This window comes from Salvelinus sp. IW2-2015, linkage group LG37, assembly GCF_002910315.2.
Source record: "Salvelinus sp. IW2-2015 linkage group LG37, ASM291031v2, whole genome shotgun sequence".
NCBI classification, from domain to species: domain Eukaryota; kingdom Metazoa; phylum Chordata; class Actinopteri; order Salmoniformes; family Salmonidae; genus Salvelinus; species Salvelinus sp. IW2-2015.
In genome coordinates, this window is record NC_036876.1 from 11,590,266 (window position 1) to 11,613,378 (window position 23,113).

At 43.3% G+C, this 23,113-nt stretch overlaps 2 protein-coding genes across 5 annotated transcripts in view; one reads left to right on the forward strand and one right to left on the reverse strand.

The window, feature by feature from the left end:
- Nucleotides 1–1,544: 1,544 nt before the first annotated feature.
- Nucleotides 1,545–6,559, forward strand: LOC111960222 (Y-box-binding protein 2-A). Of its 4 annotated transcripts, none has more exons than XM_023982113.2 (10): nt 1,545–1,730; nt 2,927–2,990; nt 3,159–3,192; nt 3,459–3,560; nt 3,834–4,088; nt 4,480–4,562; nt 4,748–4,955; nt 5,068–5,247; nt 5,421–5,494; nt 5,997–6,559. In XM_023982113.2, exons 1-9 carry the CDS (start codon nt 1,652–1,654, stop codon nt 5,454–5,456), a joined length of 1,041 nt encoding a protein of 346 aa, XP_023837881.1. In that variant the 5' UTR covers nt 1,545–1,651; the 3' UTR covers nt 5,457–5,494; nt 5,997–6,559. The 4 variants fall into 4 exon arrangements, with proteins under 4 accessions (XP_023837881.1, XP_023837882.1, XP_023837883.1 ...); XM_023982114.2 differs by having other exon boundaries at nt 3,459–3,548; XM_023982115.2 differs by having other exon boundaries at nt 1,546–1,730; nt 3,855–4,088.
- The window catches only part of LOC111960221 (solute carrier family 2, facilitated glucose transporter member 4), a 40,853-nt gene continuing 24,299 nt past the window's right edge, over nt 6,560–23,113 (reverse strand). Inside the window, exons 4-11 of the mRNA XM_023982112.2 lie at nt 11,420–11,544; nt 11,100–11,215; nt 10,752–10,914; nt 10,358–10,545; nt 10,017–10,121; nt 8,779–8,880; nt 8,403–8,606; nt 6,560–8,182 (exon numbers count right to left, since the gene is read on the reverse strand). Coding sequence (XP_023837880.1) covers nt 7,964–8,182; nt 8,403–8,606; nt 8,779–8,880; nt 10,017–10,121; nt 10,358–10,545; nt 10,752–10,914; nt 11,100–11,215; nt 11,420–11,544 — 1,222 coding nt within the window. The 3' untranslated portion in view covers nt 6,560–7,963. The remainder of the gene's footprint in view (nt 8,183–8,402; nt 8,607–8,778; nt 8,881–10,016; nt 10,122–10,357; nt 10,546–10,751; nt 10,915–11,099; nt 11,216–11,419; nt 11,545–23,113) is intronic.

The window sequence follows — 23,113 nt, forward strand, 5'->3', positions numbered from 1 at the left end:
TTTAAGTAGATTGTGTTTTTAGGTGGTTCTGGTTTTAATGCTCAATACATGTTTCTGATGTAGGCCTAATAACAGTGTCTCATTATTGGCAAAAGTCTTTGCTCTTTGTAATAGGCTACCCATGGTGGTATTGCCCCCATGGTGGTATTGACATGGCGGCAGGCAGTCAAAGTCAGTGCGCAGTGATTGGCAGTTCGCGGAGCCGCTGGGTTAAATTTAGCCCAGTGAAACATGAATCCGATGACCTATGTGTGGAGGGCCCGAGGGCCAGATGGGAGCTGAGATAAAATGGAGGGATGGGGAGTGTTGAGAGACTGGTGGGCATGCGAGTCAGGGCATGGGTCGGAGCAAAGACGGGGACGGGGGTGCTTGTGCTGACTGATTTGGCGCAGGACCATCCATGTGTCTAATTTATCACTGACGGCTGCACGAGCTGAAATATCTGCAACAGAGAGACAGGTGCACACAGGGGAGTGGGCCTGTAGTATGGCCTGTAGCAACAGACGAGACAAGCAGGATATGGGGGCTATTTAGCTTTATTGACTGACCAATTAAGGTACGCATAAGTAGGCATTAGGCTAGCCGACTTTGTACATTATTGTTGCATTTAATTAAATCTAAGCCATTTACTCATAGGAGAGGGTAACACCTAGTAGGCCTAGTAACCCATTATGATAGACCAGCACACATGAATTACACTTTTGACAATGGCATGCTATTGACTATTTCAGAATAATTTATCAATCATATAGGATATGCACTCTGGTCCACACAGTCACGAGAGGCTACATGCATAACACCCAGTGGTTTAAAGTACTTAAGTAAAAATACTTCAAAGTACTACTTATGTCGTTTTTTGGGGTATCTGTATTTGACTATTTTTGACAACTTTTACTTCACTACATTCCCGAAAGAAAAATAATGTTCCTTTTACTCCTGACACCCAAAATTACTTCACACACTTATCAAGAGAACATTCCTGGTCACCCCTACTGCCTCTGATCTGGCGGATTCACTAAACACATGCTGTGTTTGTAAATGATTGTCACTGTTGTAATGTACCCCTGGCTTTCCGTAAATTTAAAAATAAAAAAACTTGAAAATTGTGCTGTCGGGTTTTCAAAATATAAAGAATTTGAAATTATTAATACTTTTACATTTGATACTTAAGTACATGTTAGCAATTCCATTTACTAGTGATACTTAAGTATATTTAAAACCAAATACTTTGAGACTTTTATTCAAGTAGTATTTTACTGGGTGACTTTCACTTTTACTTGAGTCATTTTCTATTAAAGTATGTTTACTTTTACTCAAGTATGACTTGTGAGTACTGTTTCCACCACTGATAACACCTCATTCAGGTTATCACCTGTTTAGTCTCTTTACAATCTGGGGGCTCCGCTCTGCGCGCTGTCATTTGTCCTGCTCTACCTGCTTTTATTTTAAACCTGTCTTTTTTTGCGGCCTACGCCCTTCCAAATGGCTTCCTTGCTGAGCTAATGAGGCTCCTGGATTGGCTACTATGAAACCAATGAGGGCGCGGTTAACATCGTGGATCCCGGGAGGTTGTCGGGATAAAAAGTTTGCGGTGGCGGCCAGAGCAAAGTTTGGAGAGGGGACATTATTGTAAACGTTCATCCGTGAGAGTATGACCGACGCAGAAGCGCAGAGCGCCCCACCGTCGGCTCCGGTGGAAGAACAACCACAGCCGGAGAGAAAAATTATAGGTAGGTGAAGTGGAATTACTAGTGACAAAAATATCTTCCTTGACAAAAGTTTGAATAATGTTTGAGCGTTATAAGTTTGGATTTACCTATGCGTCATGGCCACGCACTAAAGCCAGAACATGGCTGTGCCTCAAATCATTACTTAAAATATGTCAGTAGGACTACAGATTGGATAGTTGGGAAGTGCGTATGTGTCAGTGACTCATGTCGGTTTTGTAACTCTTGGATGTTAATCTATGGGAGTAGCGCACATTGTACACCCAGGTCAAGTTGTGCTGATCCTAAGCAGTTTTTGGAGTTTCGTTTCAAGTTCCACGTGCCTCATGTTTTACGTAAGGACTTGGATGAATATAATTGTATTAAATGCTTACTCAAATTTTAAGACTGACATTAATGTTGATACAAATATTGTTCAACAAGGGCATATATTTTAATTGTGAGACTAAAAGTAGGACATTTGCTCAACTGACCCCTCGTGGGTTTGTGTGGTTGGTAATGTGCCGGCCTGTTTAGATACACACGCGTTATCAATTTTAATTATTCAAACCGACATTTTGAGTTGTCGCGTATAGACGTATTTGAATGTAGGCTAATGGTGTCACAATATGACCCTAATTTCACCTCATCAAATGTCACGTGTTTAAAGGGGGAGGGAGTTTTTCACAGGTGTACGTCATCTTGATCAACGATTGACGTCTGATTTCACCATGTGACAGTCCTTTAGGTCAAAATGTTAACGTGACAATCAAGCATTGACAAGTGAACTGGACTTTCATTAAATGTTCAGTGGCATTGGAGTAAATTATTTGACAAGTTTTCGTTAAACGTTCCAATTGAGGTGTCATTTGCCATTGATTTTGGTTACATCAACAAAGTTACTAGGTATGTTAAAGTTGGCACTTATTCATCAACTCTCTACAATGTTAAAATGGTAACACAACTATGCACAGTAAGCACAACGTGTCCCACTTGACATAGTCAGTAGGTTTCTAGTCAAGTATTGTTAATGATTGGCACAATCACGGCATGTCCTGCAGCCTAGCTTGAACCGTTTTGGTTGATAAAAGTTCCGATAATGGAGAAATGTACTAGGTCATATTAGACCTTCCCTTTCAAGACCTCAAATGCAGCTTCACAGTCATTGATTCTTTTGACTTTGCTGTTTGAGACATTGTTTAATCAAACTGTTGTTGCAGCCACCGCAGTCCAAGGCACCGTGAAGTGGTTCAACGTGCGCAATGGATATGGCTTTATCAACAGGTACCCTGCTATGTGGTTGTGTAATGTGGCTGTGAAATTGGAAAGTACACTAATGGGCATTTAACTTGACACAATGCATGTGCTCTGTAGTACTGTTATGACACGTTAACATGGATTTAGTTTGGTCATTTTGGATTTGTCATAACTGACCATTTCCCCCCCCCTCAGAAACGACACCAAAGAGGATGTCTTTGTTCATCAGGTAAGCCAAGCAAGATAAAGTCCGAGTCACAAAGAGCACCCGCTGCTTCATACCACTGGGTTGCATTCATTTGTGCGTATCTTAGCAAAACGTTTTACAATATGAAAACTACGGTTTCTTATTGGACAAGTTCAGGCAGTCCATCACTGTTTTATTCTGTTTCCTGTCTCTTATACACATCTAGATGTGTATAAGAGACAGGTTTTATTCTGTTTGGTGCCTAGTGAATACAACCCTGTATCACAACATCCAATCCATGTTTTTAGACTGCCATCAAGAAGAACAACCCCAGGAAGTTCCTTCGCAGTGTTGGGGATGGGGAGGTGGTAGAGTTTGACGTGGTCGAGGCCGCCAAGGTAGGCAAACCTGTAAGGACGATCTTTTTTTTTTCACCCTCCATTATTAAGTCTTGAGGATAGTTCAGCCCAAAATCAAACTTTGTTAGCTCTTTTCGTGCTTTTGACATAGTCCTATGCCAATTTCAGTTTCATTCCATAAGTTGTGTAGCTGCTGCGTTACCCGTTTGTTACTTTTCAAATGAATGGAAAATATTAGCTTTTGGAGTTAACTATCCCTTTAATTTGAATGTCACTCAAACTGTTTGAATTGCACATCATTGTTTTAAATATCTCTCCTACAAGCTCTCTCTCTCCCCCTCTCAGGGCTCGGAGGCAGCCAACGTGACAGGGCCTGGTGGCGTTCCCGTCAAAGGCAGTCGGTACGCGCCCAACAAACGCCGCTTCCGCCGCCGTTTGTCCCCTCGCAGCCCCAGGCCCGGTGACGAGAAGGGCGACGGCACCGCAGGCCCCACCTCGGAGGGTGGAGGAGAGCACGACGGAGAGCGGCCCGCACCGCGACGGCGCAGACCCCGCCGACCTAGACAGGAAGGGCAAGAGGTGATGAGTAGATGGATAAAAAGCTGCAACCCCACATGTTTAAAGTCCGTTCTCCATTTTGACTTATTTGAAGAGGAAAAACAGACCAACTGAAAGTAAAATGGTGAATGGAATTTACTGCTACTTTTTCCAGGAAGTTGCTTCCGCCTGTCTAGTTCCTAAATGGATGTCCCCACCCTAAACCCTACTTTTAACTTAACTGTTTTAAATTTAAACTTCAATGGGGTGAAGTCAGTTGGGACATCCCACGGGTCCCTTTTAGACTTTTCTGTTTTTAAATGTTTGCAAATGGAGAAGTAGTTGAGGAGGATTGGATCTCCCACCTGTGCATATCAGTTGTGTAATCTGTTTTCCCTCCTGAAGTGTTGTGTGGTCTGTGCTCTCTCCCCAGGGCGAGCCAGGGGAACAGGAGGGAGGAGCAGAAGGCGACCAGCAGAGGCCTCCACCGCGCAGGTTTAGGACCCAGTACCGCAGGTGAGACTGACATGGCATTTTTGTGTGTAGGCTTTTTTATGTGTTTGGGATGTTCACATGTCAATAGATCTTAGCAGTTTGTGGATGACTTTTTAGCCCATAGGCTAGTATTCCAAGATTTGATGGAGTAGTTTTGGCCTATTTGGCTGTAAATCTGACTGTCCCATGCTATATAACCTTCTCAGGCCATTCCGTCCTCGCCCACCTCCCGGGGAGGTTCAGGCGGGTGCTGCCACCTCAGAGGGCCAGGCAGCAGAAGGGCAGGAGGTGGTGAAGGAGGCCCAGGAGGGCCAGCAGACAAACAGGGAGCAGGCCAACGAAGACAGCCAAAAGCCCCGCCGACAGTTCAGCCGCCGCAGGCAGAGGAACTCGGAGTCTAACACTGTCTCTAAAGTGAGCGGCTCAGTGCTTCCTATGTAATGTTGCGGTACAAAATTTTGCCCCTGTACAAAATAATACAAGGGCAATATTACATTGCTAAGTTTCCCCTCTGTTCATATCTTAGGATGGGACAGAGAAGCCCGAAAAGCCAGATAAGCTAGCCTCGGAACCTAGCACTCCCCTTCAGACAGCCATGCCAGCCGATGTCAAGGCCTCCCCCAAGTCCTCCCCTAAAGGCTCCCCCAAAATGTCCCCCAAAACCTCCCCCAAAATGTCCCCCAAGTCCTCCCCCAAATCACCAGAGGTAAGAGGCACCCCAACGTCTATTCAATACTCCCTCTTGCTTTTACTAACTGTTGTAACTGTACTTGGCTACTGTTTTACAGTAGGCATTCCTGCATGTAGTCAATATATTAATAATGACTCTTAGTTATGTTTCAACGAAGTAAATTTAAAAAAGTATTATTTTTTTTTCAGCCACCTGCCACGACAGTTCCCGCAGCCACAGAATGACGCCCATGATGGGACTGTAACGTGACCCCAGACAAGAGGTGGGACCCCACTCTAAACTGGCGCAGCCTTTGAGGGTTTGGGTGGAGGGTTGCGCTTCTTGCATTACTACTACAAAAACTGCGACGCGGCTATCTCGTTGCTGTTGTCACTAGTATGTGATATTTAGTTAGTTTTTCAACATATGGTTTTTCAGAGGAAGTGCATGAGTCTTCTGAAGGATGGTCAGCACCTGCGGTCCAATGGGTAACCGGGTGTTAAAGATGCTTTTCCTAATGACTTTATATTTTTGGGACGTTCTTGTGTTCAATGAAAGCCCACCTATATTGCAGTTGTAAATTGGTCGCCAATTGAAGGCTCAAACCCTGTGGGACCCACTGCCTTGTTAGAAGTCTTACGTCTTGGCATTAATTGTCTTCTATTGGTTTAAGTGTTAATGTCTGTCTCTCCCCCTTGTCCTCTCTGTCGGTCTTTGCCCCTACCTGCCTTTCTCCCCTTATCTTCTCTGCCCATCTGTCTCTCTCCCTCTGTCGCTCTCTTTAGGTCCTAGGGAGGGTTAGCTGGGGGACCGAGCCCATCTCACCACACCCACCACTGTGCACTACTCTCCAATCCCCCCCATCCTACCTTACCGAACCCCCCCCCCCCTGACTTGTCTAGCTAGACACTGCATATGGGGGAAGCAAGGGATGGGAGGGAGTTGCGTGTCTATTCATAAATGTTAAAATACACCTAGAAAGATCTAGAGGAAAGAAAGTATTTAAAAGCCTGCTTGGATGCCCAGTTATTCCACAAACCCCCAGCTAGTTTACTTTAATTGACTGAGAATGGGCATGAGCAGTAGAGGACCCAGCCGCTATTTAAGTTCGATGATGAGGAAAGCGAAGCGTGTGTGAGGGTAGTGGTCCAGGAGTTGCGACGAGAACCTTGCCACCCCCCTAGTTTCTAACATTCTGCAGCCCACACCCTATTTGAAAAATCAAGGCTGGGGGTTGGTTTAAAAAGTAATTTTTGTTCTACTTATTTTTGTATGTGCTTTTCTTTTGGAGGGGATTATGTGCAATGTCAGTATCTAAATGTCGATAAAATGTTTGCAAAAACCACAATGCAGTCATGTCTTTAATGTCCACAATACACACCAGGAAATGTAAAATATTTCTGACTTGAATCTCATTTTAGTGGGATAACACCAGAGTAAGTAATTGAATTTCTTAAATTCCAACTCCAGTAGAATCTGAAACTGGCCCATCAGACACACTTGATAAAAGCTATAACATTAAATTGCAATATATTTGGATTCAATTTGACCTGTTTCTGGGCATGTTAGTAACTAAAGACTTGCTGAATTGTTGGGGCATCAACATGCTCATGTTTGAAATGAGAACAATTGTCACACAAACCATACAGAATACTTTATCAATATTCGCACTATATAAATTACAGATTCTCTATGTTCAATACAAATCTTCAAAGACAATTGTACAATCACAACCAGTACAGAATGGACAGCACACATGTGTAGTAGTTCAGGGACAGATTGCTGATGCAGTAGCAGTCAAAACCAACCAAATCAACTAATATTGTGCACTACCCCATAGAAACCAAAGACATACTCATATTGGAGTGGGTAAAGTTTGAGTATTTGTAGACCCTTGTACCATATTATTTTTCAATCAAACCAGCACGCTATGTACATGATTTGTTCTTTTTAAAACTAACTTCTCTGTAGGCTGTGCAGAGTCCTGTTAAAGCTGTCCATCTTGTGAAATCAAGTTTAGGGATACTTCCAAAGGGGAAGTGGGTTGCTAGCGGTAGACTGGTTAGCCCTCTATGTGACACCAGAAACTTACAGTAACTCGGAAATAAATCACTCAACGCCACACCATAGCTTTGCTCACTAAAAATGTACATGAGTTTTCACACTAGCTGTTTTGCTATTGTAACTAGCTATCAATCTGAAAACTGCTGACATTTTTGTATATAAAGTGCAGAAATACCTCCAAGCCTCTCCGTAGAACATCTGTGCGCATTCTCTCTGAATCAAATCTCCACCCCATCAGCATATGTACACCCGGGCGGGGGTAATGCCTCAAAGTTCAGAAACCTTATTCTTGTTCCTGATCATCCCCTCGATCACCCATTATGGGTTGTCCTGGTAATAAAAATCACTCACCCTCCACCCTTTCTGGGGTATGTTCAGTTCGTGCAATGCTTTGTAATGTTGCACAACCTTTTCCTCGAGCAACCCATTCCTGTCAACATATCTCCCTCAAGCTCCATTTCTCAACTACGGGCCCAGTTACAAATCCATTCCACCTCCTTATCCCTTGACCCACACGCCAACCTTACTCTCCCTGCTCGATATGCCTAGACACAACTCAAAGGATGTGTTTGAATTAGGCCCCAGCCCACCCCCAGTACCCAGTTGTAGCCCTCTGAGTTTCCCTGCCTAACCAAGAGTCTGTCTGGCCTACTCAGATTGCCCTCCCCAGTTCCCCCATGGGACCCCATTAGTCAAGGCTTCCCTCCCCCCCCAGGTAGTCCAGCTCTGTACTCCGCTTGCCCAGCTCCATGTCCAGGTCCATCATGGCGGGTAGGTGCTGGCTGAAGGAGGCGGAGATCTGGTCGAACGTCTTGCCCCGTGTCTCCGGCACCCGGAAGAAGGTGAAGATGAGGAAGAAGAGAAGGAGCACTGCGAAGATGAGGAAGACATAAGGCCCACAAAGCTCCTGTGGAGCGGGAGGAAGGAGAGAGGTCGAGGGGGAGGGAAAGGGAGGCGTATATTCATTAGTGTATCATTGAGAAGACATTTACTCATCAGTCCATGTCTGTCAGACACCATCCAATCCAGAGTATGTCAGCTTCGCCTATCATTAAAACCAATACTAAAGTCCTAAATGAAGGTTCCTGGTCCCAAAAAATAATCAAACACACAAAGTGATCACTTACAGCGAGATACTGGAAGCCAAAGCCAATAATGAAGTTGGCCGTCCAGTTGGAGAATCCGGCCACGGCCATCGCAGCGGGCCTGGGGCCTTGGGAGAAGAGCTCAGCCACAAAGAACCAGGGGATGGGGCCAGGCCCCACCTCAAAGAAGGCCACGAAGCCAAAGATGGCCAGCATGCTGATGTAGCTCATCCAGGGAACACTGTCCTGCCAAGGGAAAGGCAGTGATGGTTCAGCCAGAGGTACATGAATAGAAATAGCCATACCACCCATTATGGCTTCTGTCTTGAATGGGGTGCCCCTTCTAGTATTTTATTTCTATGTGTACATGATTCCGTGAATGGGCTAATGAGTTTGTTGCTATTCATTAAGGACTGACCAATAAGGCGAGGGCTATCGTCATGACAATGGCACAGCCACACATTCCGGACAGCCCCAGCATGTGTAGTGTCCGGCGGCCCGTCCTCTCCACCAGGAAGAGCTGTTGATTGGACGAGAGCAGGATGACAAACAGGTAACAACAGGCCTGGATCATTTTCACTCGTTTCTAATTGAGACAAAATTTAGCAGATGATTCTGACTGAACTTTTCCAACTGGCGTTTGTCTCAAACCTCTACTCTGGGACCCCCAGCCGTTCCATGTTTTTGATCTATTCCAGAGCTTGCACCTAATTCGACTTGTTAACTAATCATCAAGACCTTGAATAGGTTAATCAGGTGAGCTAGTTCAGGACTACAACAAAATTGTGAAATGTCTGGGGGTCCCCGAGGAGAGGTTTGCGAACCACTGGTCTAAGGCATTCTCCAGTCTGGTTTGGTCATGGATAAAGACTATTGTAAGTGGGAGCTTTCTCAACAGAATGCAAACATGAAAGTGAAGCTGATGATTTAAAGACGTGTTTCCATTTTAAAATCAAAGGTCAACCCTCAACCCAGCCAAGACAATCAATACATTAATCAACAAATCGGACCTTTTTGGATGAAGGCAGAAAGACTAAAGGCTCTATTCAATCTGAAGCGTTACAGATTGTACAATATAAATGTAAAGGTAATTTCCGATTGAGCCGACATATGCAGCGTTTATCGTGAATGCAGACTCCGTTAACGTGGGAACATTGACCTTTAAATTTCCATCACGTTGTAACGGTAACTTCCGCAATACGGATTGAATTGAGCCCTAGGTTGGGATAACCTCATCCCACAGCGCATATATACCTGGGACATCAACAATTTAAAGTTGGCCTTAGTGGGAGTGACCTATAGAATTCCTAGAGTGACCTTACTAAGTAAGGTATTTATCATAATCTCATTTTAGTGAATCACAAGACTGCGAGGCGTGGCACCGTAAACAGAGTTGCACAAGACACGTACAGAGAAGGGGCAAGGTGTTCTGGGAGATGATTAATTGGTAGATTAAGTCGGGAGTTTCTCCCGTTCTGTATTGGCTGAGGAAGGCCAAGTTTGAAGCGTTGGTCCACCAGACTCTGCGCATGTGGGCGTGTCTGGGAACGAGATTAAGGTTGGGTCGACCCACTACGCTATCTTGTTTGTTCAGTGATAAAGGTGTAGGAGTTAAACAGTAATGGAGGTGCCTGGAAACAGGGCCTGCTTGTGTACCGAGACCACAGTGAAGGCACAGTTGACCACGCCGGCTCCTATAGTGGCGTAGACGGGGCTCTGGACCCCTGCCTTCTCGAAAATACTGGTGGAGTAGTAGAAGATCTGGAGAGAAGATAAGAGGATGGTTGGTCATGGAATGGGGTCAAGCTTGAAGCAATGCAGAGATGTGACTAATGCCAACCCTTATTGTAATATGATCCCAATGTAATTGTGTTTCTTTGGCATTCTTTCATTGTTTGATGAAATCTAAGGACTCCAGATATAGAATGTATTTGAAAATACTCCTCATCAGGTGATACACACACCTACTGCACTCCCCTGCCCTCTCTAGTACTCACAGCGTTGACCCCAGAGAGCTGTTGTGAGAGCTGCAGCAGGATGGCGATGATGATGGGCTGCCGGTACATGGGGGAGCGGAAGAGCTCTGCGATGGACACCTTCCTCTCCATGTCCATCCGTCTCTTCTCCTCCTTCATCTCCGCCAGCATATCCCCCACGTCCTGCCTCCCGGTCAGCCTCCTCAAGCCTGGCGAAGAGTGGGAATGAGAATCACGCTGAGCGGAGAACTTCAGATGGGTTTCGGGGTGTGTTTGTAATTCAATCCCTGCCCCTGATCTACTTGCAGTCCTCTCCAATCAATCATGAAGAAAAATAGGCAAGGAAAGGAGATAAGGGAGGAAAGGAGGCCACTAGAAAGTGTTGGGACGTGGCCGGTCGTGACTTGATCCTCACCGCTCTTGGCGTGGTGCTCCTGGCAGCGGATGATGTAGAGAAAGCGGGGGCTCTCGGGGCAGAAGGGCAGCAGCACCATCTGCAGGACAGTGGGCAGAACGGTCACACCCACCAGCACTGGCCACAACTCCTCACTGCCCAGCAAAGACTCCAGACCTAGGACCTAGGGACGAGGGGGGAAACAGAGAGGGAAAGCGAGAGAGGAAAGAGAAGAGTGATGAAGATAGGAGAGAGAGAGTGAATGAGAGAGAGAACATTAATGCAGGTTCAGATATAAATATATTGTGTAGAACAAACAAGATTCACTGTCATGTTGTTAAATACATTGTGCAAGCTCAGCTTCTGTACCTGTGCTATGAGAATCCCTGTGACGATCGCCAACTGGTGGAGCGTGCCCAAAGCACCTCGCAGACTTGTAGGCGCTATCTCGCCCACATACATGGGCACTAGCCCTGATGCCAACCCTGGAGGAAAGATCATTAGGCTAGAAACTCAGAAACTGGTATGCCAAGGTCTGGAGACCAAACAAATGAGCAGCGATAGTGATTCCTATGAACTATTTCACCGGTTATTGGAATTTCAGTGCTATTCATAGAAAATAATATAGGCCATCTACTACTACTACACCACTGAAAAGTATCATTTAAATCTGCAGGATGAGTGCTCACCACAGTATGCACCGATGACAAAGCGTCCCAGGATCATCATCTCAAAGGACCGACTGATTTTGGCCATGCCCATCAAACCTCCTCCGATGAAGGCAAACAAGTTGTTTATGAGCATGGCTTTCCTCCTGACAGAGTACAAAGGAATAAATACGTTTCAATATTATTAGTAGTCATAGTTTACAGAAACACTTTATACTTGTGGTTATAGGCCTTTGACAGTTCCATAATGTATCCTCTAGATGGCAGACTTACACCACAAAACAGACACTGTTACAAAGTGTCATAAGGAAAATATTTTGTTTCTACAAGGAACAACTATTGTTAATCCTTAAGAGTCACCCGTGCGTCAATCTAAGTAACATAATAATTAACTCCCCATCAAAATCCGTCAATTTAAACTGGAGCTAACAGATGTTGCATTGTACTGCGTCTCAACCCACCGCATCCGCCTGTCGACCTTCCACGTCTGCGGTGGAAGGTGGCTGAGCTATAGCGGTGTTTGTCAGACCATGATGAGACAAACCGTAAATCGGTCTTCTCACGAACGGGTTGGCCTACAAAACTCATATGAGACTCGCACGAACACGATGGTGTTCTCCGTTTTACTCTTACATCCCCCACAGGTGTCACGGGACTCGTCTAAAGGGAACCCATACAACTGACTGGAAGTATGGAGGGAGTTCTTATATCTCCTAGATATAAGATCTCCTAGATATAAGACAGACACTTCAAAACCTTATTCCTTATGATACATTTTTTGACTGTCTTTTTTTGCCATTTGTGAATGGGTTATTCAATGCGTTTCTATGGGCTATAGTAGTAAAGTCCAAATTCAATATTTTATCAAATAATATTATTATATTTCTTGTTGATACCTAAAGGGGTCATACAATTCCATATCAAATAGCTAAATGAGCCATGGTATGACCATCATAAAAACAATTCCATATGTTAGCTTAGTAGAACACCCCCAACTGCTTAAACCTTCAGACGTTAAGAATGGCATAGCGAATTTCATTAATTAATACTCCAACACACTTTATGTGTGTGAAATGCATAGAAGACAGAGCATTCCTCCAGTATTGTGTGTGTACTAAACCTGCTAAAACAGAGACAGGTTCTGTAACAGATTTCATGCTGCTGCTCAACAGTAAAGCTTCCTTCCTCATGAGCCCACACTGCTATTCAATATTGGAACCTCGGTCTCGCATACACATGTGACCGCCCATCAAACACCTTTAGCCAGCTGCGCCACAGGAAAGCTAGACATTTGATGGTGCGGGTTGTGGTATTTCAAGCTGAGGAGTGCGTTTTTTAAAAACATTTCAACTTGGTTATATTTACACGTCAAGAGTGTTTCTTGCCACCCAGCATGAGAAACCCAAGTCTAGTGGAGCAGAGGGGACAGGGGCACCATTTGAAACAGTCTGAAACACCTCAACACTGGTTCAGTCTTCCTTACTCAGCAGCTGTGACCTCTGCCTTTTGAGGAACACCTTGTCCTAACTGTACCCATGCTGATTGTTTGACTGACTGACTGACTGACTGACATTCTCCAAAGGGAACCATGTTGGATCCAACTGACTGACACTATCTATAGGGAACCATGTTGGATCTGACTGATGAACTATCTAATAGGGAAACCATGTTGGATCTAACTGACTGACACTATCTATAGGGACCATGTTGGATCTAACTGCCTGACACTATCTATAGGGAACCATGTTGGATCTACTGCCTGACACTATCTATAGGGAACCATTTGGATCTAACTGACTGACACTATCTATAGGGAACCATGTGGGATCTAACTGATTGACACTATCTATAGGGAACCATGTTGGATCTATCTAGACTTACACTATCTATAGGGAACCATGTTGGATCTGACTGACTGACACTATCTATAGGGAACCATGTGGGATCTAACTGACTGACACTATCTAAGGGAACCATGTTGGATCTAACTGACTGACACTATCTATAGGGAACCATGTTGGATCTAACTGACTGACACTATCTATAGGGAACCATGTTGGATCTAACTGACTGACACTATCTATAGGGAACCATGTTGGATCTAACTGACTGACACTATCTATAGGGAACCATGTGGGATCTAACTGACTGACACTATCTATAGGGAACCATGTTGGATCTGACTGACTGACACTATCTATAGGGAACCATGTTGGATCTAACTGACTGACACTATCTATAGGGAACCATGTTGGATCTAACTGACTGACACTATCTATAGGGAACCATGTGGATCTAACTGACTGACACTATCTATAGGGAACCATGTTGGATCTAACTGACTGACACTATCTATAGGGAACCATGTTGGATCTAACTGACTGACACTGTCTATAGGGAACCATGTTGGATCGACTGACTGACACTATCTATAGGGAACCATGTTGGATCTAACTGACTAACACTATCTATAGGGAACCATGTGGGATCTAACTGACTGACACTATCTATAGGGAACCATGTTGGATCACTGACTGACACTATCTATAGGGAACCATGTTGGATCTGACTGCCTGACACTATCTATAGGGAACCATGTTGGATCTGACTGACTGACACTATCTATAGGGAACCATGTTGGATCTAACTGACTGACACTATCTATAGGGAACCATGTGGGATCTAGCTGACTGACACTATCTATAGGGAACCATGTGGGATCTAACTGACTGACACTATCTATAGGGAACCATGTTGGATCTAAACTGACTGACACTATCTATAGGGAACCATGTTGGATCTAACTGACTGACACTATCTATAGGGAACCATGTTGGGATCTAACTGACTGACACTATCTATAGGGAACCATGGGGGATCTAACTGACTGGACACTATCTATAGGGAACCATGTGGGATCTAACTGACTGACACTATCTATGGGAACCATGTTGGTCTAACTGACTGACACTATCTATAGGGAACCATGTTGGATCTGACTTACACTATCTATAGGGAACCATGTGGGTCTAACTGCTGACACTATCTATAGGGAACCATGTGGATGTTACTGATTGACACTATCTATATGGAGAACCATGTTGGATCTAACTGACTGACACTATCTATAGGGAACCATGTGGATCGACTTACACATCTTATAGGGAACCATGTTGGATCTAGCTGACTGACACTATCTATAGGGAACCCTGTTTGGATCTAACTGCCTGACAGTCATCTATAGGGACCATGTTGGATCTGACTGACTGACACTATCTTATAGGGAACCATGTTGGATCTGACTGAACACTATCTATAGGGAACCATGTGTGGATCTACTGACTGACACTATCTATAGGGAACCATGTTGGATCTAACTGACTGACACTATCTATAGGGAACCATGTTGGGATCTAACTGACTGACACTATCTATAGGGAACCATGTTGGATCTAACTGACTGACACTATCTATAGGGAACCATGTGGGATCTAACTGACTGACACTATCTATAGGGAACCATGTGTGGATCTAACTGACTGACACTACTCTATAGGGAACCATGTTGGATCTAACTGACTGACACTATCTATAGGGAAACCATGTTGGGATCTAACTGACTGACACTATATAAGGGAACCATGTGGGATCTAACTGACTGACACTATTATAGGGAACCACTGACTGACGCACTACTATAGGGAACCATGTGGAATGAACACTACTATCCATAGGGAACCTGTTCTGTGATAACGTTTGACTGGACATATCTATGGAACCATGCGCATGTGATAACCAGTAGACATGTGCCTCGAACTTCATGTAGGACGAATCACTAAGCTGACATATAGACCTTTATAATGGAGATTTAGGTGTTGGATCTCATGACACATGACTTGGCATCTAAGAGGATTTAGAACATGATGATTCGCGCACTCTGGATGACTGACACTAATCGTAGTTAGTCGCTAATGGATGTGGATCTAACTGACTGACACTATTATAGGGAACCGTGGGACGAATCTGACTGCATGTACACTATCTATAGGGAACCATGTTGGATCTTTTTAGGACATTGCCTACTACTATCATACTATGGGAACCATGTTGGGATCTGAACTGCGTGACAATCTATACGGGAACCAGTTTGTGGAAATGTATTAACTGACTGACACTATCGGTAATGGGATACCTAAAACGTGGGGATCTAAGTGACGACATATCATAGGGCACATGTTGATCTGAACTTACTACCTACTATAGGGAACCATGTTGGGATCTAACTGACCTGAACAGATATATAGGGAACATGTTGGATCTAACTGACTGACACTATCTATAGGGAACATGTGGGATCTCAACTGCTGACACTATCTATAGGGAACCATGTGGATCTAACTGATGACACTATCTATAGGGACCATGTTGGATCTACTGACTGACACTTCTATAGGGAACCATGTTGGATCACTGAACTGACACTATCTATAGGGAATGTTGGATTCTCACTTGAGGACTATCTATAGGACTGTGGATCTACATGACTGACACTATCTATAGGGAAACATGTGTTGGATCGACGGTGAACTATCTATGGAGGAACATGATTGGATCTGACTGACTGATCACCTCCATAGGGAACCATGTTGGATCCTGACTGACTGAACTATCTATAGGGAACCATGTTGGATCTACTGACTGACACTATCTATAGGGAACCATGTGGGATCTACTGACTGACACTATCTATAGGGAACCATGTTGGATCTACACTGACTGACACTATCTATAGGGAACCATGTTGGATCTGAACTGATGACACTATCTATAGGGAACATGTTGGATCTAACTGACTGACACTATCTATAAGGGAACCATGTGGGATCTAACTGACTTGACACTATCTATGGGAACCATGTGGGATCTAACTGACTGACACTATCTATAGGGAACCTGATGTGGATCTACTGACTGACACTATCTATAGGGAACCTGTGGGATCTAACTGACTGACACTATCTATAGGGAACCATGTTGGTATCTGACTACACTATCTATAGGGAACATTGTTGGATCTAACTGCGAACTATCTATAGAAACTGTTGGATTAACTGATCTGACACTATCTATAGGAACCATGTTGGATTCTGACTGACACTGTATCATATACTATGGGAATCAATGTTGGGACAACTGCACTACACTATCTATAGGGAACCATGTTGGATCTAAGCTGACTACCATTGGGAACAGTATGATGTGGACTAACTGTGATTGAACTGCTGACAATAGTGGGAACACTGTTGGGACTCTGACTGACGACACTACTTATAGGGAACCATGTTGGATCTAGACTGACACTTAGTCTATATGGGAACCACGTGGCGAACTTGATACACTATCTATAGGGAACCATTGGTTGATCTAACGACTGACACACTATACGATGGAACCATGTGGATCCTGACTGACACTATCTATAGGGACACGCATGTTGTAGCTGACACATCTATTAGGGAACCATGTGTGGATCTATATGTGGACTGTATCTATAGGAACCATGTTGGTCTGACTGACTGACACTATCTATAGGGAACCATGTTGGATCTGACTGACACTATCTATAGGGAACCATGTGGGATCTAACTGACTGACACTATCTATAGGAACCATGTTGGATCTAACTAACTGACACATATCTATAGGGAACCATGTGGATCTAACTGACTGACACTATCTATAGGGAACCATGTTGGATCTGACTGACTGACACTATCTATAGGAGAACCATGTTGGATCTAACTGATTGACACTATCTATAGGGAACCATGTTGGATCTGACTTACACTATCTATAGGGAACCATGTTGGATCTAGCTGACTGAACATATCTATAGGGAACCATGTTGGATCTAACTGCCTGACATATCTATAGGGAACCATGTTGGATCTGCTGACTGACACTATCTATAGGGAACCATGTTGGATCTGACTGACACTATCTATAGGGAACCATGTGGATTCTACTGATGACACTATCTATAGGGAACCATGTTGGATCTAACTGACTGACACTATCTATAGGGAACCATGTTGGATCTGAACTGACTGACACTATCTATAGGGAACCATGTTGAGTTCTAACTGCCTGACACTATCTATAGGGAACCATGTGGGATCTAGACTGATTGACACTATCTATTGGTGAACATGTTGATTTACTGATTGACACTATCTATATGGAACCATGTTGGATCTAACTGACTGACACTATCTATAGGGAACCATGTTGTATCTGACTTACACTATCTATAGGGAACCATGTTGGATCTAGCGACACTAATCTATTAGGGAACCATGTGGACTACACTGCTGAACAGTCTCTATGTACATGTTGGATCTAACTGACTGACACTATCTATAGGAACCATGTTGGATCTAACTATGACACTATCTATAGGGAACCATGTGGATCTAACTGATTGACACTATCTATAGGGAACCATGTTGGATCTAACTAACTGACACTATCTAATAGGGAACCATGTTGGATCTGACTGACTGACACTATCTATAGGGAACCATGTTGGATCTAACTGATTGCACACTATCTATGGAACCATGTTGGATCTAACTGATGACACTATCTATAGGGAACCATGTTGGATCTAATGACTGACACTATCTATAGGGAACCATGTTGGATCTACTGACTGACACTATCTTAGGGAACCATGTTGGATCTAGCTGACTGACGCTATCTATAGGAACCATGTTGGATCCGGCAGGTAGCTGAGCTATCTAGACAGTAAGTGCGGGCAGATTAACTGGTAAAGGATTAATAGATCCAACTGAGCTGAATGAGCTAAAGAATAAAATCGGTTGTTCTGCTCCTAAACAAGGCAGTTACCCACTGTTCGTAGGCCTCATTGTAAATAAGAATTTGTTCTTAACTGACTTGCCTAGGTTCATTTTTAGAAAGAGAAGGGATACCTGATTATACAGTATATTGCTCTGGGTCTGTGAGTTAGGTATCAACCATTCAGAGTGATGTTTTATGCCCCCCCATGCTTTTAGCATTGTCTGAGATTGTCTGAGATGGAAATTCAGTTTCAAGTTTTAAAGACTTAAGGATATGAGTGTAAAGTAAAAGGGCCAACATTGAAATATTAATATGGATATGTACAGTTGAAGTTGGAAGTTTACATACACTTAGGTTGGAGTCATTCAAATTTGTTTTTCAACCACTCCACAAATTTCTTTGTTAACAAACTATAGTTTTGGCAAGTCGGTTAGGACATCTACCTTGTGCATGACGCAAGTAACTTTTCCAAACAATTGTTTACAAACAGATTATTTCACTTATAATTCACTGTATCACAATTCCAGTGGGTCAAAGTTTACATACCTAAGTTGACTGTGCTTTTAAACAGCTTGGAAAATTCCAGAAAATGTGTCATGGCTTTAGAAGCTTCTGATACGGCTAATTGACAAATTTGAGTCAATTGGAGGTGTACCTGTGGATGTATTTCAAGGCCTACCTTCAAACTCAGTGCCTCTTTGCGTGACATCATGGGAAAATCAAAAGAATCAGCCAAGACCTCAGAAAAAAATTGTAGACCTCCACAAGTCTGGTTCATCCTTGGGAGAAATGTCCAAACGCCTGAAGGTACCACGTTCATCTGTACAAACAATAGTACGCAAGTAATAACACCATGGGATCACGCAGCAGTCATACTGCTCAGGAAGGAAACGCGTTCTGTCTCCTAGAGATGAACGTACTTTGGTGCGAAAAGTGCAAATCAATCCCAGAACAACAGCAAAGGACCTTGTGAAGATGCTGGAGGAAGCAGGTACAAAAGTATCTATATCCACAGTAAAACGAGTCTTATATCGACATAACCTGAAAGGCCTCTCAGCAAGGAAGAAGCCACAGCTCCAAAACCACCATAAAAAAAGCCAGACTACGGTTTGCAACTGCACATGGGGATAAAGATCGTACTTTTTGTATGTCCTCTGGTCTGATGAAACAAAAATATAACTATTTGGCCATAATGACCATTGTTATGTATGGAGAACAAAGGGGGAGGCTTGCAAGCCGAAGAACACCATCCCAACAATGAAGCATGAGGGTGGCAGCATCATGTTGTGGGGGTGCTTTGCTGCAGGAGGGACTGGTGCACTTCACAAAATAGATGGCATCACGAGGAAAACAATTATGTGGATATATTGAAGCAACATCTCAAGACATCAGTCAGGAAGTTAAAGCCTGGTCGCAAATGGGTCTTCCAAATAGACAATGACCCCAAGCATACTTCCAAAGTTGTGGCAAAATGTCTTAAGGACAACAAAGTCAAGGTATTGGAGAGGCCATCACAAAGCCCTGACCTCAATCCTATAGAAAATTTGTGGGCAGAACTGAAAAAGCGTGTGCGAGCAGGCCTACAAACCTGACTCAGTTACACCAGCTCTGTCAGGAGGAATGGGACAAAATTCACCCAAATTATTGTGGAAAGCTTGTGGAAGGCTACCTGAAACGTTTGACCCAAGTTAAACAATTTAAAGGCAATGTTACTAAATACTAATTGAGTTTATGTAAACTTCTGACCCACTGGGAATGTGATGAAAGAAATAAAAGCTGAAGTAAATCATTATCTCTACTATTATTCTGACATTTCACATTCTTACAATAAAGTGGTGATCCTGACTGACCTAAAATAGGGCATTTTTACTTGGATTAAATGTCAGGAATTGTGAAAAACTGAGTTTTTAAATGTATTTGGCTAAGGTGTTGTATGTAAACTTCCGACTTCAACTGTAAATATATGCAGGTGGATTTGTAATGAGTGTCTGTAAGTGAGAACATACATCTATCATGTGAACATGGGAATGTACATAACATGTGCATGTGTTGCAGTGCTGACAAGCGTGCATTTTGTGGGTATGTCAGTGTGTGTAGGTCTATGTGTGTCCAAACTAGCCCAGCATGTAAGCATGGGACATGGATTGTGTTGAACAGTCCCGCATTTATGCCCTTTGTCCCGCAACCAAACATTCGTGTCCCGCATTTTATCAACAAATACAAACACCACCCAATTTTTTTTAAATTATCTTTGTCCCTTATTTAAATCAGATATTCCAAACCTGTCTCTTTCAGTCACGTTGCGCTTATGAAATATATGCATATATATATCATAATGACGTGGTAGCCTAAGCTTAATGGTGATGTTAAACTTCTCCAATCGTTTAGATCTGATATTTTGCGCAGTGCAAGACGAGACGTAGGCCAACGTCATATAGGCCTATAGTCAACCAATATTTTTCAAATCCTCTCGGAATAAATTCCGGCTAAATTTGGAGAGGACAGTTAGGACTCCAGGCTACTTTCAAAAAGCGTGCTTCTGATGAAGAGCTACAGAATTAAGTAAATAGCCATATTAGACTGAAAGATATAAGGTAATTTCGTCAAACGTGTGAGGCGCTCCATGCCCATTAGTTGCTCATTCAACATATTTGCAATACTTTACTCAATCGCATCCTAACTGTTTAGCATTACACGAGTTCAACCACAAATGTTTCTGTGGCCAAATATAAACAGATTTTCATAAAACATCCACACATGTTGTCTATCGGTTCTGCATCACCAAATTTTGTGCAAGGGAAAAGAATTGGCTTCGCTTCCATTGCTCGTTCGGTGCTGCGGACTGCAGGGGTGTAGCAAAAATGGGTATCTGTGGGTGTAGTGCTGCCAGAGAACACCGGAGCCACTTCCCACAATGGTGCTCGTTTAGTAAAGTTAGATAAAAGCTGAATTAATGTATTGGAAGTTCCCATAATGATTCATTAGTATTCTACATAACATAACAAAATATAATAGCACAGTATAAGGTTACTGTTACACCAAAACACCACTAATTTGTTATGAGATTTTAAGATGGTTAGCAGAATAACCCCCACAAAAAAATATCATGCGGCAAAAACTCAACAGCACGCGCCGCTAGGCCGCATGTGCATTGATTGAAACAGAATACAGAGGCTATATAGTTTAAGACCATCTGCTCCAATTTGCTCACGAAACAGTCATTCAAGAAGATCTAAATGCATATGCATTGGCGGTTCTAGTATGTATGGCTCCCTTCAGCGCCGCCGCCCCCAAAAAAAGCACCATTCTGCACTACCTGTAATTTTTATTCAGACATTTGGAACAACACAAATAAATAATCCTAACATTTAAAACTATATAAATATTTTAAAAAAATATTAGAAAAGAAGACTCGTAAGTATCAAAAATAAGTAACAAAGACAAATATAAACAAATTGTATAAATAAAAATAAAAAACAGAATCAAATTATTACACAATCAATCAATCAAATGTATTTATAAAGCCCTTTTTACATCAGCCGATGTCACAAAGTGCTATACAGAAACCCAGCCTAAAACCCCAAACAGCAAGCAATGCAGATGTAGAAGCACGGTGGCTAGGAAAAACTCCCTAGAAAGGCAGGAACCTAGGAAGAAACCTAGAGAGGAACCAGGCTCTGAGGGGTGGCCAGTCCTCTTCTGGCTGTGCCGGGTGGAGATTATAACAGTACATGGCCAAGATGTTCAAACGGTCATAGATGACCAGCAGGGTCAAATAATAATAATCATAGTGGTTGTAGAGAGTGCAACAGGTCAGCACCTCTGGAGTAAATGTCAGTTGGCTTTTCATAGCCGATCATTCAGAGTTAGAGACAGCAGGTGCGGTAGAGAGAGAGAGTCGAAAACAGCAGGTCCGGGACAAGGTAGCACGTCCGGTGAACAGGTCAGGGTTCCATAGCCACAGGCAGAACAGTTGAAACTGGAGCAGCAGCACGACCAGGTGGACTGGGGACAGCAAGAAGTCATCAGGCCAGGTAGTCCTGAGGCATGGTCCTAGGGCTCAGGTCTCAGTTCTCAGAGAGAAGAGAGAAAGAGAAAAGAGCGAAAGAGAGAGAACTATTGCTAACAAAAACACACAAATAAAATGAAATTGCACAAATCCTATATCACATAAATACACAAATAGAATAACACACTTGTAAAGAAGATAACCTGATTATTCCACTATTGCACTTCAAACAAGAAACACACAAACTAAATTGCACAACTGCCATCTAAACCCTGAACTTTCTTGCCTTCCTTGATGCAAAGTCATCAATTACATTGTCATAAGAAATCTGCCCAGCAATTGCATGGTTAATACTGATGACAGCAAGGCCACTAAGGCGTTCCTGTGACATGGTGGACCTCAGATAGGATTTGATGAGCTTCAGCTTTGAAAAGCTTCTCTCTGCTTCAGCTACGGTCACTGGAAGAGTAAGACAAATTCGAGAGCAGTCCACAAATTTGGATACATTTCTGAGAGCTCCCTTTCGTGTAGAAATATCAGCAGCTCAAGCAGGGTCATGGTCTTCGATGGCAAGTCAGGCAAGTTCTTCAGTTCCTGTGCAAGCTCTCTGCCATACAAGTCTGAGTGTTCTTTATATAGTGCAGTGTCATACTGCGCAACGAAAAAGCTGTTGCGCAGCAACTCACTGCCTTCCTGAAGACAAACAATGTATACGAAATGCTTCAGTCTGGTTTTAGACCCCATCATAGCACTGAGACTGCACTTGTGAAGGTGGTAAATTACCTTTAATGGCGTCAGACCGAGGCTCTGCATCTGTCCTCGTTGCTACATCTCTCTTCTGTTGT

Coding starts and splice junctions, on each gene's coding strand:
- LOC111960222 (XM_023982113.2), top strand. CDS start 1,652: ATGACCGACGCAGAAGCGCAGAGCGCCCCACCGTCGGCTCCGGTGGAA. Junction 4,089..4,479: donor CTAGACAGGAAGGGCAAGAG/GTGATGAGTAGA, acceptor CTCTCTCCCCAG/GGCGAGCCAGGGGAACAGGA. Junction 4,563..4,747: donor TTTAGGACCCAGTACCGCAG/GTGAGACTGACA, acceptor TAACCTTCTCAG/GCCATTCCGTCCTCGCCCAC.